Source organism: Hylobates moloch, unplaced genomic scaffold (assembly GCF_009828535.3).
Source record: "Hylobates moloch isolate HMO894 unplaced genomic scaffold, HMol_V3 SCAFFOLD_10, whole genome shotgun sequence".
NCBI lineage: Eukaryota > Metazoa > Chordata > Mammalia > Primates > Hylobatidae > Hylobates > Hylobates moloch.
In genome coordinates this window covers 31,071,537-31,082,240 of record NW_026652285.1, presented here as the reverse complement: position 1 = coordinate 31,082,240, position 10,704 = coordinate 31,071,537, and the positions used below count along the sequence as shown (strand labels likewise).

Below are 10,704 nucleotides of genomic sequence, written 5' to 3'. Positions count from 1 at the left end.
TTCTCGGATGTGGGGTGTACAACCCTTCCAGGTGTAGAAGGTGCAAGAAATCCCTACCAGAGGTTAGGCCTCGCCCCCACGCCATCCCCTCTCGCGGGAAGGATCCAGGGCCAGCTACTCCTTCGGCCCTCCTCCCGCCCCGCGCCTGCACGAGAAGCGGGCTGGTCCCCACCCCAGCGCACCACCAATGGTGCGGAAATCAGGGCTCGGCCAGCCAATTGAGTGGCGGCAGCGGCGCTGGGATGGCCCCGCCCCCGGGCCGCAGGCCGCCGGCCTCCCAGGAGGCGGGGCTCTTCGCTGTTTTTGCTGGCCGCCGAGCCCGGCCGAGCCCAGCCGAACATAGCCGAGCCCAGCCGAACCTAGCCGAGCCCAGCCGAACATCGCGCAGCTCCCGCCGCCGCCGCCCGAGCGCTGCCGAGCGAGCGAGCGCCGCGGCCGCGGAGGAGGTGCGGCCCCAAGGGGAGGAGGTGCCCGCTCGCCGCAGACCGCCCGCGGCAGAGGCCGCCCCGGTCGCGCCGCGGCGGGAGCGGCCGGCGGAGGCTGCGCGGCCGAGGGGGAGGGCCGGGGGAGCGGACGTCGCCTCTGCTGGTCTCCCACCTCCCGCCGCCCCCCGCCCGCAAGCTCCCGAGCCTTGGTCGGCGCCGAGCATCCCGCTGCCCCGGACCCTCCCGCGGGCGCGCACCAGGCTCAACTCAGGTAAGAAGGGCCTCCCGCCACGGACATGGGGGCCAAGAACACGCGACCCGAAGATGGAGATAAAGAGACAGAGACACACTGCCGCGGAGAGAGACGAACACAAAGACAGAGACACAGGAACCACCGAAAAGACCCCACGGAGAAGGGGAGAGGGACACGTCCATGGGAACAGAGGGGGATACGGCCTGGAAGAGAGAGACAGAGACACAGAGACTGATGCAGAGATACACAGAGACACACTGGTAGAGAAATGACATAGAGGAGACACACTCAGAGATGGGGACACACGGAGAGGCAGCCACACACACACAGAGGTGGGTGTGCAGAGGCACAGGCACACATCCAACGGAGGGACAGTGAGACACCACACACACACACACCTGACCCAGAGAGGCAGCCCCACATAGAGGCACACAGCCCTGGACGCAAAGAGCCTGCACATGCCTGCCAGGGCCTCCACAAAGTTCCCTCTGTGCAAGCTGGCGCCTCTGGAGGTCTCCTGGTCGGGCTGGCTGGAGTCCTGGGAGAGAGGAGGCGCCCAGGCCACACCAGAGCTGCTTACAACCCCCATCCTTTTGGGCCGGGGGCTGCCTGGATCCCACCCACCAACAGAGGGCTTTTGAGGGCTGCAAGCTTGGTGGGCAGGACCAGGGCATGCCCACCAGGTCTAAGGAGAATGAGATGCGGCTGCCTACTTCAGCTTCCCCACGCTGGCTACACACTCATTCAGGTGCCCAGAACCAGGCCTGCGGATGGGGGTGATGGCTCTGTGGGGTATTTGAGCCTGTTGGGACCCAAGGTCTTTCACCAGGGAGGCCAGAAATGTGGGAGGGAGGCTCTCTTCCCTACCTCTCTCCTCCTAGGCCTCACCCCACCCTCCCTCCTCACCACCCTCTCCTTTACTGTGTACCCCCAACAGGCTCAGGACTGCAGGTAGACATCTCCACTCCCCAGGAATTACTGAGCGTGCAGACAGCACAGCCTCCTCGGAAGGCCGGCCATACCAGAGTCCTGCCTCGGCATGGGCCTCACCATTGAGGCAGCTCCACTGTCTGTGCTGGTCTGAGGGTGCTGCCCGTCATGGGGGCAGCCATCTCCCAGGGGGCCCTCATCGCCATCGTCTGCAACGGTCTCGTGGGCTTCTTGCTGCTGCTGCTCTGGGTCATCCTCTGCTGGGCCTGCCATTCTCGCTCTGCCGACGTTGACTCTCTCTCTGAATCCAGTCCCAACTCCAGCCCTGGCCCCTGTCCTGAGAAGGCCCCACCACCCCAGAAGCCCAGCCATGAAGGCAGCTACCTGCTGCAGCCCTGAAGGCCCCTGGCCTAGCCTGGAGCCCAGGACCTAAGTCCACCTCACCTAGAGCCTGGAATTAGGATCCCAGAGTTCAGCCAGCCTGGGGTCCAGAACTCAAGAATCCGCCTGCTTGGAGCTGGACCCAGTGGCCCAGAGTCTAGCCAGCTTGGCTCCAATAGGAGCTCAGTCGCCCTGAGGAGATGGGCCTGGGGTGGGGGCTTATGAGTTGGTGCTAGAGCCAGGGCCATCTGGACTATGCTCCATCCCAAGGGCCAAGGGTCAGGGGCCGGGTCCACTCTTTCCCTAGGCTGAGCACCTCTAGGCCCTCTAGATTGGGGAAGCAAACTGGAACCCATGGCAATAATAGGAGGGTGTCCAGGCTGGGCCCCTCCCCCGGTCCTCCCACTGTTGGCTGGATAATAAATGGAACTATGGCTCTACCCTGAGATTTTCTTCTCTTCCTGAGGGCCCCGTGGTAGCACAATTAAAGGTGTGGGGTGGGTTTCTAGACAGGTTTATTTGTGCAAAGTTAGAGGGGTAATGGTGGTTGAAGACCAAGTCCTGGGGTAAGGTGCTGGGACCTTAAGGAACAGAATAAGAAGGGAAGATGCTGGGACCTGATCAGGAGTGGGGTCACATGCTGGGTGCTAAGGCTGGGCTGGGTACCAGGGTCAAGCCCTAGGAGTACTGGATTCAAGCGATGGGACACAGACTGAGGCCAGCCCCTCAGGTCTTGATTTTCACTTCCCTCACCAGGTTCAGCAGTTTGTCCAGTTTCGCAGTCTCCACAGCTGGACCCTTCTGCACCTCCTGCCCCTTCTTTTCCTGGGGAGAGGGAAAGTATACATGGGGGAGGAATGGTGGGCCCCCCCTCTCTGGGTCCCAGCACCACCTCCTCTGCCCAGCCTGTCCAGCTGTGCCCTGCGCCTCCCCTGCCCAGTAAATTCTGGATCCCTGCCTCCCCTCCCTCTGATACGATCATTCCCCAACTCAGGTTAGGTGACACGGGGGCTCAGCTGACAGCCTGCAAAAAGGAGTCCAGCTCTGGCTTGAACCTCAGATGGACATGGGGTCTTGATGCTTGTGGGAGTGGGAAAAGGCATCCATTCCCTGACCCTCGGGGAAACAACCTTCCAGGCCAGGGAAATCCAGCTCTGCGAAGGCAGGGGGGCTGACTGCTGGCACCATCCTTACCATGGGAAGGTCCCTGGCCGAGACCTATCAAGGAGCTAATGGGTATGTGTTTGGGGAGGGAGGGGCTGTGGACAGAGCCTCAGGGGCCCGGCCCTCACCTAGTCCTCTCACCTGATGCCTTCAGGTCAGGTGGGCAGTGGGTGCTGTTTGGGGCGAGACCTGCTGTGTCAGACATACCCAGGGTTGGGAAGAGTGTCAAGAGACCCATAAGGGCAGAGGGAATAGTCCATGTGACTCCAGGTGTCGTTGGCTGAGGTTGTCCCTTAGAAGACCAGATCCTGAGTTTATGACCCATCACCCTACCTGCAAAGCACTCTAATCCTTCCATTATAAGTTGGACACTGGAGTGTTTGTCACCCACAGGTCCCGAGAACTCCTTGGAAGACCAGCACCAGTCCCACCCTCCCTGCTGTCCAGGCAGGGGGGTGAGGGCTATGCTGGGGCAGGCTGGGCAGTTGCCATTTCCCCATTTCCTGCCTTCGCTCTGCTCCTCGGCCCCCATCCTCTCAGCCACCTGTGCCCACTGCTCACTGACATCTACCCCAGCCTTACCTTGGTCTGGCCAGGGCTGTAAAGGGGATGGGGGCGGTGAGTGCAGGGCCAGTAGGCCCTTCCTTGGCTCCTTTTTGGCTGCTGACACCATGTGGAGCTCAGATTTCCCCCTGGTGTGACCCCATACCTGCTCCCAAATTTTCTCCCCTATCCCCTTGCAGCCCAGTGCCTTTTTGCCACTACCTAGCTCACCTCTACCCTCTCCAGGCAGAGGACAAAAAGCTCTTTTTCTCTCTCTTCCCTCTCTCCCTCCTAATTAAGATTGGGTTCTCTTCTTGGCTTCACCCCATCCCCCGGGAGTTAGGGGACCTGGTTTTAGTTCCAGCTCTGTCATTAACAACCTATATGACTTTGGGCAAGGCCTTTGCCTTTCTGAGCTTCAGTTTCCCATCTATCCTGTAGTTAGGGAAAGACAGTCTTTGGCCTTGAACACTTTGGGCTCTTGACACCCATCATGGGAGCTCCCTGGGCAGGGAGGTCCAGACCTCTGTGGGGAAGCCATTTGGAAGGGGCAGGGAGTCTGCAGCTCACAGAGGAAGGGAAGTAGGGATGCCCAGAGGATTTCGTTTTGCATGAATCACTTGGCTGATAGGGTCAGATGGCAATTTCACGGGAACCTCTAATCCACTCAAGTACCCACCAGCTCCCACCTGTCCCTTCTCAGGTCCTCAGAGATGTACGTCCCCAGATACACAGAGCCCAGCTCTCCCAGCCATGACTGACCCTTCTCTGAGGGGAACTGAAACTATGGGAGGTGCTTACCTCCCTGGATCAGAGTGGGCAGGGCAGGCTCCCACCCATGTCTACCACCCTCATGGTGTCATGTACTCCTCCCCCAGAGAATGACCATCATCCCTCCTGGAGGGTTGTCCAACTCTGCCAGCTTCAACCTGGGTCTCTCTCCTCAGAAAATTAAGAACACATTTTGGCCGGGCGCGGTGGCTCACGCTTGTAATCCCAGCACCTTGGGAGGCTGAGGCGGGCGGATCACGAGGTCAGGAGATCGAGACCACGGTGAAACCCCGTCTCTACTAAAAAAATACAAAAAATTAGCCGGGCGTGGTGGCAGGCGCCTGTAGTCCCAGCTACTCGGAGAGGCTGAGGCAGGTGAATGGCGTGAACCCGGGAGGCGGAGCTTGCAGTGAGCGGAGATTGCGCCACTGCACTCCAGCCTGGGTGACAGAGCAAGACTCCGTCTCGGAAAAAAAAAAAAAAAAAGAACACATTTTATCTATTCCACATATTATGCTGCCTCCTTCCTCCTCCTTGAGGCCAACTAGCTGGGCTCAGCAAAGAGATTCAGACCACGCCTGACTCCTTCCCTCCCCTCAAGCCCACCGCAGCCTCTGGGCCACAGCTGCAGGCGCTTAGCAGCCTTTTGAGTATTTATAGCCAAGTCCACCCCCTCCCCCAGCTGGTTACAATTACAGGGCCAGCCACACTCCCAGCCCTTGCCTCCCTGGCCATGGTGGGGAACAGGCCAAGCCAGCACCAGAGGGATGGTGCAGCAGTCCCTTCCTTGGTAGGAGCACAGTGCAGGGAAGTCAGTAGTCGAAAGACACAGGCCCCTGCCACTGCCTCAAACTGCAGTAAATGCCTCAAATTGCCAGGAGGGATGGTCATCAGGGCAAGCTGGCCCAGTCCTGATCCTGGCCCAGAACCTGGCAGAAAGCAAAGAGCCATCTCTACTCTTAGCACACAAATGGGCAGGACTGGGCTCTGGGTTCTTGGGCTCAGGATTCTAAGGCCTGGGCTGCAAAGCCCGGGTTCATAAGCCTGGATCTGGACTCAGATCTAGACTTTAAGGTCATCGCTCTGGGCTCCAGACCTGTATTTGGGGCCCTTGGCCTCTGGGCAGGGTCTCCTGATCATTGGAGACCCTAGAAACAGGAACCAGAGCTCAGAAGGAGGGCTGCATAGCTGCTGACCTAGTTACCCTCCTGGCGGCTCGTTTCCTTCCTCTGTATAGACCCACAGCTCCCAGCTCAGGGACCACTGGGGCTGAAGCCCTGTGAAAGCCCAGCCAATGAGGCAGTGGCTCAGCCCCAAGCCCCCTGCCTAGGTGACCTGCCCTACCCACAGCATTTCCACTGGGAAGAGATCAATGATACCTCCACATTTGCCTCTGCAGGCTTCAGATCCACCTGCTCACTGGATGTCTCCACCTGGGAGACTCACCTGGGGCCCCACAGGTAACTCAAATGCAGCATGTCAAACTGCTATTTTCTCACAAACCTCCTGCTTCTACTGTGAGCCTCATTCAGGCAATGACACCATCCTTACCCTGGGTCTCCCAAGTCAGAAACTGGGTGGTCACCCTGGCTTCTCCCTTCTGTCATCCCCACCCTCCTGGAGACTTCACCTCTTGCAGCAGCTCAAAGTCCCAGAGCCTGTACCTTTGGCATCTTGCGCAAATTGGGTGAGAGCTTGAGGCAGATGATGTGCCCACGGTCATCGCCCACAATGATGATGGGGTGGATGGGATTGAACTGCACGTGGGTGAGCTTGTTCTTCTTTTTGGCCACCACAGGCTGGTTGCAGATGGCCTCATACTTGTTGACGGCTAAGTCAAATACGTGGGCCTGTGGAGAGGTCGGTGTCAGCACACTCAGGGGTAATGAGGCCTGTCTTCCACCTCAGAGGAATGAGTCCCTGGACTTTCTGGGAAAAGACTGTAGAAGGCTAATGGCTAGCACGCTGGAGGTGGAGGGAGGGGGAATTTTGTGTCTCTATGTTTTTCCTATGGTTGAAAGAGTAAGAATAAAAAAGTTTAGGAGAAATTTCAAATCTATGGAGAATTAACAATAATAGCAGCTATAGGCTGAGCGTGGTGGCTCACTGACGCCTGTAATCCCAGCACTTTGGGAGGCCAAGGTGGGTGAATCACTTGAGGTCAGGAGTTTGAGACCAGGCTGGCCAACATGGTGAAACCCTGTCTCTACCAAAAATACAAAAAATTAGCTGGGCGTGGTGGTGCACGCCTGTAGTCCCAGCTACTAGGGAGGCTGAGATGGGAGAATCACTTGAACCTGGGAGGTGGAGGTTACAGTGAGCCAAGATGGAGCCACTGTACTCCAGCCTGGGCAACAGAGTGAGATCTTGTCTCAAAAAAAAAAAGAAAAAAAGAAAAGAAAAGAAAATAGCAGCTACCATTTGTTGAGCACTTACTATGTACTAGACTCTGGGCAAGCACATCATATGGTTGCATCACCTCATTATGCTCTTCACAACCACTCTATAAGGTGGTTCTGTCATTATCTTTATTTTATAACGGAGGAGTTAGAGGCTCTTAGAGGCTAACTTGCTAGTAAGTGGCAGAGCCAGGGCTTACACCAGTTAATATATGTAAAGTGCAAAGGCAGTGCTTGACATACCAGTGCTCAATCCATGTTAGATGCTACCTTCACCACACCCTCAGACCAAACCACTACCAACTCTCACCTGGACAACTGTGGCAGCCTCTTAACTGGTCTCCCTGCTTCCACTCTTGCCTTGCTACAATCCGTCATCCATATGGCAGCAGGCTTACCTTTAAAGCACTTAAAATCCTCCCACAGTCTCCCTTGGCACTATAAATAAAATCTAGATCCCTCACTCTAGCCCACCTCCCCACTCTCATCTCATGTTCTCGCCCCTTGCTTACTATACCCCAACCACACTTGCCTTCCTGTTCCTTAAACCCCAAGCTGGTTCCCACCTCAGGGCATCTGCCCCACCTGCTTCCTCACCATGGGCTGCTCCCCTGCCCTATCTCCACATGGCTGCCTCCTTCTTGCCAGTCAACTCTCAGCGTGAGTGTCACCTCTTCAAAGAAGCCTTTCCTGACCACTGTATCCAACAGACCACCCAGTCCTTTTATTTTTTCTTTTTCTTTTTTTCTTTTTCGTTGCCTGGACTTTGTGAACCTATCTTTCCTCTTTTAATGTAACAACTTTATTGAGATATAATTCACATACTATAAAATTCACTCATTTAAAGTATCAAATTCTTGGTGTTAGTATATTCACAGTTATGCAACCTTCTCTACAACCGATTTTAGAACATTTTCACCACCCTAGGCCACACAAATTGACTTTCCATCTCTACAAATTTGCCTGTTTTGGATGTATTATGTAAGTGGAATTATACAGTATGTGGTCTTTCGTGACTGGCTTTTTACGCTAAGCATGTTGTCAAGGTTCCTCCATGTTGTAGCATGTATCAGCACATCATTCCTTGTCCTTGCTGACATAATCCCCAAGGAGAGACTATATTTTGATTATCCATTCAGCAGTTGATGGACACTGGGTTGTTGCCACTCTGACTGTTATGAGTAATGCTGCCATGAACATTTATGTTTACATATCACAGTCTTTTATTAATAATTCTCTGCCTAGAACTTAACACTGAGAATTTTGTTGTTGCTTTTTGTATCTTTCCCTTCACTAGAACATAAGCTCCACAAGAGCAGGTACCTAAGCCACCAGGGTCCAGCCTAGAGCTGGGCACCATCATTGGCCCTTAGTAGTTATCTGTTCCAGGAAGAGACGACTGATGGACTTTAGGATGGTGCCTTCATCGCTGCATTCTTTCCTTGGGGCAGCCAGTGCTTCTCAGTTTATACCAAAGTCCATAGGGAAAATGGGTTTGCATTCAAGAATAAGCTCACAAGATGTTTGTTTCTGAGCTCTCACCAATTCTCAGTGTTGAATAGCCCCCTCCCATTCCACCCCACTGAAGTTCCCTCAGAATCAGCTTGCACACTCCCGGGGATGGAGACTTCACTACATTATAGACACTATTCAGTCACTGATCAACTCTGGCTCATACATTTTTCCTTAGATGGAGCCGGGCCCTGCCACCCTCTAGCTCCCCACCATACAGCAGAGGAAATAACTGCTCCACGGCATCTCATTTCCCAGAGTGCTTTCTCTTCCAAGGTGAACAGCCCCGTTTCCTCCCTGAAGCCTCATGGGATGAATGATTCCTCTTTTGGCTGGACCCTGGATGGCTTGCCCCTGGAAAATACACAGTCCTTATGTCCCGCCTTCTCCTTCCTGACCTAGGCATGGGGTGGGTTCTCCAACAGGAAGCCCCTGAGATACCACACCTGATCTCCAGTAGGGACTCAGTAAGGTCAGGACACTGGCACTCACCTTCCCATCTGTGGTGACTGCTGTGAACACAGTAGAAGAGTATGGCGCCCAGGCCACATCACCCACGGCTGAGTTCAGGTCATAGATGAACATCGGGGTCCTGCAGAGGTGGAGGGTGGAAAGCCCATGGCACAGAGGGCTCACAGTGCCATAGCTCAGGGGAGGGCCCAGGGCAGGGCCAGGAACAGGCCCCTCACTTGATGGTGTGGTCCCAGATCTTCACTGTCCAGTCGGAGCTGCAGGACATGAAGACCTTGGTGTGGTATGGGTTCCAGGACACAGTGTCCACTGCCATGTTGTGGGCGTCATAGGTGTCGAGGAATTGGCTGGAGTAGGATTTAGAGCACTGGTGGGGGAGGGAACGGGGGTCAGAAGTGAGAGAAAGATCAGCAGCCACCACTTCCCTGGGGGTCTGAAGGATCAGAGCCTTAGACTCCTGTCCTTACCCCACATCGCATCCCAGCTGAACTGGGGCCAAGCTCCTGGCTGCCCTTCCCATCCTCAGCACACCCTGGGGGAAAGGAAGGGCTTGAGGATCTGGGGGTTGAGGATGGGCAGGGGAGCCTTCCTGCAGGATGAAGGAAAGGGCTGTAGTGCCCTGACCCCAGAGGATTCCAGGCAAGGCAGAAAAAGCCTTCTCTCCTTAAGAGAGGGCAGAGCAGGTCTCAGGCCCTGAGTGAGGTGTGGTCTGGCCATCTTCCAGGCCAGGGCCTGTGGACAAACAGAGCCCTGGGTCCACCTGCAGCCCAGACATCATCCTTGCAACAGTGATAACATCCCACCTTGTCCAGGCAAGAGCAGGTGCAGAGCCAGAAGCTGACTTGGATCTCCAGCTTTCCTATTCAGTTTTTTGCCCTGACCAGCATGCCCCTTTCTCCCTCACTCCAGGAGACAGTGTGACTGAGTAATCTCCTGTTACTCCTGCCTCTCTTGGGCTGCCAGTGGGAGGGGTGAAGAGGGGGTGGGGACTTCTTTTGCATTCAGACCAGCTCTGGCTGGGCCTCAGGGGCTCCCAAGAGGCTGCCTGTAATTAACATTCTGAGTCTCTGAGCCTAAGAAAAGCTTACAGCAGAGCTATTTCTGGATGGACGGAGGTTCAGAAGGATGTTCGCCTACGACCACTGAGACCTTGTAGAAACTGACCGTGAGGTTCCATCCTGCTGGCTGGGATGTACCCAGTATTCAGAGATAATTCTGGCCTTCCAAACTCAGCTCAAGTACAAATCTCCTCCAGGAAGTTTTCCCAAAATATTCTAACTCCTCCAAATTCCCCCTTCTACCTCAACTCCCAGGAAGGGAGGGAGGACCCGGAGGAAAAGATGCTGAGCTGGACTAAAGTCACCCCCTAGATTCTCCATCCCCTTTCCTGCATTTAGCCCTTATTCCTATCACCCAAGCAGGTCAAGAAATACATTCTTTTCCCTCAAGAGGCCTTCTAGAACTGATGGGAACTAAAATCCATCAAAATAGGATCTGTTGAGAACTCTAAGCTCCCCAGGTGCTCAGGTCTAACTGGCCCTCTAAGGAGCTGGAACAGGGCAGCCTCACCTTGTAGATTTTTCCCTCCTCTGTGCCCACTAGGAACATGTAGTCAATCTCTTTGTGGAAGTCAAAGGCAGTGCCACAACCTTGGGAAAAGAGGGAGGGGCAGGCTTAGCCCAGTTCCAAGAGGGAGGCTCCCAGTGCCTCCCCTACTCAGCAAAGGAGCTCAGCCCAGGCACTCTCAGCGCGGGACTCAGCGCAGGACAGACTGAACTAGGGCCCCTGTAAGGGCTGGGACCAGGCCAGGCAAACAGAAACCAGCCCTCTGGCCTGCTTGTCCCAGGCAGTTAGG

General features: G+C 55.4%; 2 protein-coding genes across 5 annotated transcripts in view; one reads left to right on the top strand and one right to left on the bottom strand.

Moving 5' to 3' along the window:
- The first annotated feature begins 337 nt into the window (after positions 1-337).
- On the top strand, positions 338-2,449 carry ENHO (energy homeostasis associated). Its single transcript, XM_032164013.2, has 2 exons — positions 338-696; positions 1,616-2,449. Exon 2 carries the CDS (start codon positions 1,777-1,779, stop codon positions 2,005-2,007), a length of 231 nt encoding a protein of 76 aa, XP_032019904.1. The 5' UTR covers positions 338-696; positions 1,616-1,776; the 3' UTR covers positions 2,008-2,449.
- A 38-nt stretch (positions 2,450-2,487) lies between these two features.
- DNAI1 (dynein axonemal intermediate chain 1) overlaps positions 2,488-10,704 on the bottom strand; it is a 60,686-nt gene continuing 52,469 nt past the window's right edge. For 2 of the 4 annotated variants that reach the window (XM_058445482.1, XM_058445483.1), the window contains 5 exons: positions 10,419-10,498; positions 9,068-9,216; positions 8,871-8,970; positions 6,132-6,317; positions 3,272-3,445 (listed from right to left, as the gene is read on the bottom strand). In XM_058445482.1, the coding sequence (XP_058301465.1) occupies positions 3,278-3,445; positions 6,132-6,317; positions 8,871-8,970; positions 9,068-9,216; positions 10,419-10,498 (683 nt within the window). In that variant the 3' untranslated portion in view covers positions 3,272-3,277. Of the gene's footprint in view, positions 2,815-3,271; positions 3,446-6,131; positions 6,318-7,372; positions 8,733-8,870; positions 8,971-9,067; positions 9,217-10,418; positions 10,499-10,704 lie in introns of those variants that run through there. The other 2 variants (XM_058445484.1, XM_058445485.1) reach the window with 2 other exon arrangements.

What these genes read in the sequence shown, in the direction of transcription:
- ENHO (XM_032164013.2), top strand. Translation starts at nt 1,777, where the DNA reads ATGGGGGCAGCCATCTCCCAGGGGGCCCTCATCGCCATCGTCTGCAAC.